This window comes from Balaenoptera physalus, assembly GCF_965194825.1.
Source record: "Balaenoptera physalus genome assembly, chromosome: 20".
Classification (NCBI taxonomy): Eukaryota; Metazoa; Chordata; class Mammalia; order Artiodactyla; family Balaenopteridae; genus Balaenoptera; species Balaenoptera physalus.
In genome coordinates, this window is record NC_138901.1 from 12035865 (window position 1) to 12043244 (window position 7380).

Consider the following 7380-nt stretch of genomic DNA (forward strand, 5'->3'; position numbering starts at 1 on the left):
TGCGGCCACATGCAAGTTTTCCACCAGGCGGCTTTCTCTACCTCGGGAAACAGCTGGACTGGGCTGGGGAGTCTGTGCAGTGGGTCTGGGGGCCCGGAGGTGGGGGGCAAGGAGAGAGGCCAAGACGTGCAGGGGCCAGAGAGCGGGGCACAGGGCCCGAGTTGGGGCCCGGGCAGCTGCCAGCGAGGACAAGGAGGTGGTCGGCCCTGCGGCGGGTGGCGCTCTCCAGCCCTGCCGGCCCTGGGCTCTGGCCCCTGGGCAGTCCGGGAGTGGCTGAAATCCAAGCTGGGGTAACGAAAGGCTGCTGCTGTTCCTAAGCCGGCACAGCTCTGATCCGCCCTCCCACCCGCCCTCTGCTGCCCGCTGGCCATGTAAGAGCTGCCTGGGCCCGTGACCACTGGTCAGAGGCAGCATCCGATCGGGCAGCAGGTCCATGACGCCGGCTGGGCCTGGGGGCCACGGGCCGACCCCGTCGAGCCAGGCCTCTGGGGGACCTCGGGGGCCGTGAGCACACAGAGAGAGCTTCCCAGGCCCCTCTTGGGGACCTCAGCCAGGCCCGAAGATGCCCACCAATGGCCTGCATCAGGTGCTGAAGATCCAGTTTGGCCTCGTCAATGATACTGACCGTTACCTGACGGCTGAGAGCTTTGGCTTCAAGGTCAACGCCTCGGCACCCAGCCTCAAGAGGAAGCAGATGTGGGTGCTGGAGCCAGACCCGGGCCAGGGCACAGCTGTGCTGTTTCGCAGCAGCCACCTGGGCCGCTACCTGTCAGCCGAGGAGGACGGGCGCGTGGCCTGCGAAGCGGAGCGGCCGGGCCGCGACTGCCGCTTCCTGGTCCTGCCACAGCCTGACGGGCGCTGGGTGCTGCAGTCGGAGCCGCACGGCCGCTTCTTCGGCGGCACTGAGGACCAGCTGTCCTGCTTCGCCACAGCCATCACCCCGGCTGAGCTGTGGACCGTGCACCTGGCCATCCACCCGCAGGCCCACCTGCTGAGTGTGAGCCGGCGGCGCTACGCGCACCTGTGCCCGCAGGAGGACGAGATCGCGGCGGACAGCAACACACCGTGGGGCGTGGACGCGCTCGTCACGCTCATCTTCCAGAACCGGCAGTACTGCCTCAAGTCCTGCGACAGCCGCTACCTGCGCAGCGATGGCCGCCTTGTCTGGGAGCCCGAGGCTCGCGCCCGCTACACACTTGAGTTCAAGGTGGGCAAGCTGGCCTTCAAGGACTGTGACGGCCGCTACCTGGCGCCCGTGGGACCCGCAGGCACGCTCAGGGCTGGCCGCAACACACGGCCCGGCAAGGACGAGCTCTTCGACCTGGAGGAGAGTCACCCGCAGGTGGTGCTGGTGGCCGCCAACCACCGCTACGTGTCCGTGCGGCAAGGTAATGAGGGTGCGGGACCGGCCGTGCTCTCAGTGTGGGGTTCATGTGTCTGATGGGTGGGGACGTGTGTGTGGCAGCACACAGCGTAGGTGGGCGGGCCGTGGGCCACGTATGGGGTCCCTGCTGAGCCTTGGGCCCGCTGGACAGCTGCTGGATGCAGGCTGGGCAGCGCCCAGCGGGAGGTGGTGGAGGCCCAGGCCAGCTGCTATGAGGTGTAGGAGGGCAGGCCCCGCCCACACTGGGCTGGCCCCCTGCCCGCCCCTCCCCTTCCCTTCCATCACCCCACTTCTGAAATTTAAAGGGTTTGGGAGGCGACTAAGGGCAGGGCAAGGAGACAGCAGGAGTGGAGTGGGGAGGGGCCTTGGGGTTCCTCCAGGCCAGGGGGATGCAAGCGGCCCCTCCAGGGCCTGGACTCCTTGGTGGGGAGACACTGTCTCTACCCAACAGGTGTGGCGTGGCTCCCCCCAAGTCCTGGATCATCGGTCACCTGCTTCATGTGACCGGTGGGCCCTTCCACATGTGATCACATGCCTGTGGGGTGAACGTGGGCAGTTCCTACTTCCCCTCGAAGAAGGTGAGGTCCCAGAGTGGCCCCAAGCTGCTTGGGTTCCTGGCTCTGTGCACCCAGGAGTGGCTGGGCACACCCTGACCCAGCTCACTGTTACCACCTGGTCCAGAAGGCAGAGCCCCGGCCCTGAGCACCTGGAGGGGTGGCCCAGCTGTGGCTCTAGGGGCCCCTGCCTGTAGTCCGGGTCTTCAAGGCCAGTGCAGAGCAGGGACCGGCATTCAGCAAACACCCCCAAGCACTTGCGGCATGTGGTCGGGTCCTGGGGCGTGAGGGAAGACAGACAGCCCTGGTCCTTCCCATGTCAGGTCCTACTGTCTGGCCACACCACTTTCTGGCCTGGGCCAAGGCCCATATGCTTGGCTTGTCAGTAAAAGGTGGGCAGCAGTGTGAAAAAGCTTTCTCTGTGAGTCAAAGGAGATGCTGGATACAAAGTATTTGTCCCTGTTCAGCTTGTGAGTGAGTCTTGTGGTGGTGGTAGTGGGGATGGTAGCTGGTGGTGATGGAGGTGATGGTAAGACCGGCTGTGGTAATAGAGACGGTGCTAGTATTCTGCTAGTGATGGTGGTGGTGTTGATAGTGATGGAGATGGTGATGATGGTGGTGATGATGGTGGTGGTGAGGGATGGTAGCTGTATTAAACCATTTTTCATTCTCTGGACTACCCTGCATCTGACCCCATCCCTTTAATGGGGGATGTCGCCCACAAAGGACCAGATTTGCCTCCCACTATAGAGGCCAGAGGTACCGCACATTCGCCTCCCTGCTTTCCTTACAATAAGCCTGAGGGCACAGGACCTGGCCCCGAGATATTCAGATGTTGACTTAGCTACCAGTCATTCGAGGAAGTGGAGTGTGGCATCTCAGTGCTGCGGGAGGGGAGCGGTGCCACTAGATTCCAAGGTAGCTGTAGTGGTGGCTTCTGTGGAGTGGTGGTGCCTCGGTCTCTGTCATTTTGCTGGTCAGGCAGCCCCCAAACCCGTCTCCTTCCCCCTGGAGTGTTTGTAAGCACCCTGGCTTCTCCTGCCAATATTTTTCTTTTGCGGCCTCTATCAGCCAGGCTCTGCTTGTTTCTGCTGTGCCCGCTGCCGGCCCTCACTGATGTGGCATTGCTGCAGGGCCGCCCAGCAGGCAGTGTTCGTTGCTGCAAGTAACAATGGCCGTAAATTGGCTTAAGCCACAAGGACACTGATTATCTCACCTAAATGAAGTCTGGAGGCACGGGGGTGCTGGGATCCCCGGCAGGCACCATTGCCAGCTCAGTGGCATCACCAAAGTCCTCCACTCTTTCCTCTTTGAGGAACCTCTCTCCCAGGACAGCTCTGACCTCAGGCTGGTGCCCTTGTGGTCACAAGACGGCTGCTGCTGTTCCAGGCTCACATCCAGACAGGACAAAGTCCAAAGGAAAGAGGGGCACTGGCTCTTCTGTGTCTTCGCAGGAGTAAGGAAAGTTCTCCTGTAAATGCTCTCAGACACCCCTTCTTGCTCAGACACCCACCACTTGACCAATCCCTCCTGGAACAGTGGGGTCCACACTCTTTGCAGGCAACCAGGACTCCGTGGAGCCTCTCATGCCTCAAGGTCGGGGCCCCAGGAGCAGCCGGCTGTGTGAGATGGAGCCCCTAGGCTGCATCCTGTCTGGAAGGGGTGTGTGGGGGGCAATGCTGGGGACACCAATGGCTTGGCCTCAGAGATGGGGGTGGAGGTGCAGCCACAGCCTTAGACCCCTGGCCTCGCTCCCCCCTTAGTCCCTGCACGGATGGCTCCCTCACCTCCTCAGGTCTGCTTCAGTGAGACTGTCCCTGGCCAAAACCCACAGCATTCATGGGCACTGGATGTACCACCATTCTTGTTGTCCGCCGCTCCCCATGGACCAGTGCTAGAAGGGCAAGGGCCGCCGTCTGTTTTGTTACTGCTGATCGCGGGCCCAGGGGCAGCTGGCGCTCACTTTGTTCAGTATTGCTGATGGGACGGTGGGATTGGCATTGAGAATGCTGGGCCACCTTCTTTGGCTCTGAGCAATGATCTGTGTAAGAAGGGAGACAGACCCCAGCCTGGGGGGCTTTGGAGGGCACAGCCATGAAGGGTGACAGGTCCTGACCTCCACAGTCTGGGCTCTACCTACTCGGGGCAGGGCAGGACAGGATGTGGCCCTGACCCTCAGGCTCTGATGGGGGTCTGCCACACTCCCTCCTGCTCCCTCAGCTGGAGCCGCTGGACCCCAGCCTCAGGGGACCTCTGTGATCTGCCATATCTCTTGGAGTGGCCAGTTGCGATGGAACAGGGGTGTGGTTTAAGGGAAGATACTGGGGAGGCTCCACCGCCTGCCTGCTGCACCCCACCCTGGTCATGGATGACCCCTTCGTCTCCCTCCCAGGAATCCCAGGCAGAGCCCCAAGTAGCCTTGCCCTCCCTCAGGGCTCTTGGGAGACCACGCACATGTGAGTGAGGGGCTGGGGGGTCCAATCCCTGCTCAGCGCCCAGGAGCAAACCCCAGGCCCCTGCTGTGTCCTGAGCCACAGCTGGGGAAGGACAGGGACCCCACTGTGTCCATCCAGTGGCTTAGGGGAGAGTTATAAATAGAGGCTGGTGTAAGTCCTGGGTCGAGAGAGCAGGAGCAAGCAGATTACCTGATGATTAGCAGAGGCAGGGGATTTGCTGGCACGGAAGGGCCTGGTTCCTGGAGCTGTGGTGGGAGCTGGGCAAGTACCTTTAGGGAGCAGTGTGTATGGGTCCATGACGTGCCCACACGGCCCTGGGGCAGAGCTCCAAATCTTCTAGAGTCCAGAGGGCTCTAGATGAGACCCCCGCTGACTTCAGGGTTGCCCCAAGAGCATGCCTCCCCATCCCTCTGCTCCCCACCCCACCCAGGGTGAGGCGTGAGGGGCTTCCCATCTCCTCCCTCCAGGGGTCAATGTCTCAGCCAACCAAGACGAAGAACTGGATCATGAGACTTTCCTGATGCAAATTGACCGGGAGACAAAGAAGTGCACCTTCTATTCCAGCACTGGGGGCTACTGGACCCTGGTCACCCACGGGGGGATCCAGGCCACAGCCACACAAGTGTGAGTGCACCATCCCCACCTCTATGACCATCTTCACCTCCACCTCCACCATCACCATCACCACCTCCACCATCACCATCTCTACCATCACCATCACCACCTCCACCATCACCATCACCACCACCTCCAGAATCACCACCATCACCACCACCTCCTCCACCAGCACCAGCACCAGCACCACCATCATCTCTTTTACCACTACCACCTGCATCACCACCTCCACCTCAACCACGGGGACCACACAGCAGCCCAGCCAGGGAAGAATGCCCACTGGGGTGAGGGACAGCTCTTAATGGTGGTGGGGGTATCAATGGAAGGCAGGTGCCTGTCCCAACCCCTGAGGGGGTGGTATTGGACTTGAGGGGGATGGGGAGGCCTGACCCTGAGCCCCCACATCCTGCTCCTCTGAGGGGACCTTGACCTGTCCCTTCCAGTTCTGCGAACACCATGTTTGAGATGGAGTGGCGGGGCCGGCGGGTGGCCCTCAAGGCCAGCAATGGGCGCTATGTGTGCATGAAGAAGAATGGGCAGCTGGCGGCCATCAGCGATTTTGTGGGTGAGCACTTCCCTCATTCCCTGGGGAGACTGGGGCGGGGCCCTCTGCCTGGGAACACGGCCAGTTTGGAGACCCTGTCTCCACAAGGGCTGGCCCCTCTCCCTCCCTGTGAAGCTGCTGCTGTCCACGACAGTAGTCATACTTGCTGGTCCAGATCATTGCTCTTGACGTGGGGGAGCAGATCCAGAACACCCTGATCACTGCCGCACATTTGGGGAACCGGGGGCTCAACGGCCGCAGGCCCCTGGCTAAGGCCACATAAGGCAATGGCAGTGGCAGATCGAGGCACACAAGCTGAGCAGTGAGTCCAGGCCTGGAGCTCTTCCAGGGGAGCCCCGTTAAGGCCCCTCAACCCCTTTCTCGCCACCAGGTGAGGACGAGGAGTTTATCCTCAAGCTCATCAACCGGCCCATCCTTGTGCTGCGGGGCCTGGACGGCTTCGTCTGCCACCGCCGAGGCTCCAACCAGCTGGACACCAACCGCTCCGTCTACGACGTGTTCCACCTGAGCTTCAGCGACGGCGCCTACCAGATCCGAGGTGCGGGCGTGCGGGATGGCGGGGTGGAGCGCGAGGAGCTGGGGCCCAGAGAGAGTGGGGGGCGCCTGGGGGATGGGGGGAGCGCGGGGCCAGGAGCGAGCCGCCTGCCGACCCCGCTCCTCTTAATCCCCAGGCCGCGGCGGCGGGTTCTGGCACACAGGCAGCCACGGCAGCGTGTGCAGCGACGGCGAGCGCGCCGAGGACTTCCTGTTTGAGTTCCGTGAGTGCGGCCGCCTGGCCATCCGCGCCCGGAGCGGAAAGTACCTGCGCGGCGGCGCCTCGGGGCTGCTGCGCGCAGACGCAGACGCGCCGGCCGGGGTTGCGCTCTGGGAGTACTGAGTGCCGCCCTCCTGCCCCCCATTAAACCGTGTCTGTGACCAGCGGCTCGCGGGTCAGTGGCGCCGCTCGGGGTGGGGAAGGGTGTGCGCGGAAGGTCTGCAGGCTCGCTGGTCTCAGAGTGCTGCGCAAGAGCGGTCCCTGGCCCCTCCGCCCTGGGGCTCCTGCGATGGCCGCTGGACAACTACTCCCCTCCCCCTCAAATCCCTCATGCCCAGAAAATCCAAGGTCGGGGCTTGTCCAGGAGGGTCCAGCCGATTGAACGTCCCACAGCCCCATCCTGGCCAGCCAGTCCCGGGCCTCCTCTTGTCGGCCCCCCCCACACCCGGGATTGTCTCTTCTTGGTGCACGTCTCCTCCCTAAGCCCGGGAGAGGGGACCCCCCACTCCACTCAGCAGGACCGGGGTGGGGGTGGGGGAGCTGGAAGGAGCCTGATCCCAGGCCCCAGCAGGTCAGGTAGGTCAGAGGGTCTTCGGAGTCTCCATAGCGCACATCACTGCTCCCTTCCCCAAGGGCAGGGTCTTAGGGAATCCTGGAAGCACCTGACGGAGAAGTGACACCCACCCGTCCCAAACAGGGCTGTGTGTGGTCAGCCATGGGGGAGAGGGCCCTTCTCAGCCTCTGCACCAGCCTGCTGCCACCCAGCCCCGCCTAGCCTAGGAAGGGTGGATGACCGGGACAAGGCCCGTGGTTCACCCATGTGCCTCCCCAAACCAGCTGGCACCCAAAACCCCTGGGTCCCCAAGGACCCCCACCCAGGGCAGTGTCTCTTATGGGCTGGGTAACCTTGGACCATTGGAGGTGGGAGTGGGGTGGGAGGCATGCCCCCTGGGATTGGCCTGGACCTTGGGGACTGGGGTGATGGAGGGCTGGGGGTACAGTCTAGAGCCTGGAGTAGGGGGAGACCACAGACACAGGTGACCTCACTGACC

The 7380-nt window shown here is 62.9% G+C and overlaps 1 protein-coding gene across 1 annotated transcript; it reads left to right on the plus strand.

Annotated features, from left to right (window-relative positions):
• Positions 1-380: 380 nt before the first annotated feature.
• FSCN2 (fascin actin-bundling protein 2, retinal) lies at positions 381-6555 on the plus strand. The gene is made up of 5 exons (XM_082440725.1): positions 381-1388; positions 4862-5018; positions 5453-5574; positions 5945-6112; positions 6246-6555. Exons 1-5 carry the CDS (start codon positions 563-565, stop codon positions 6449-6451), a joined length of 1479 nt encoding a protein of 492 aa, XP_082296851.1. The 5' UTR covers positions 381-562; the 3' UTR covers positions 6452-6555.
• Positions 6556-7380: the final 825 nt, after the last annotated feature.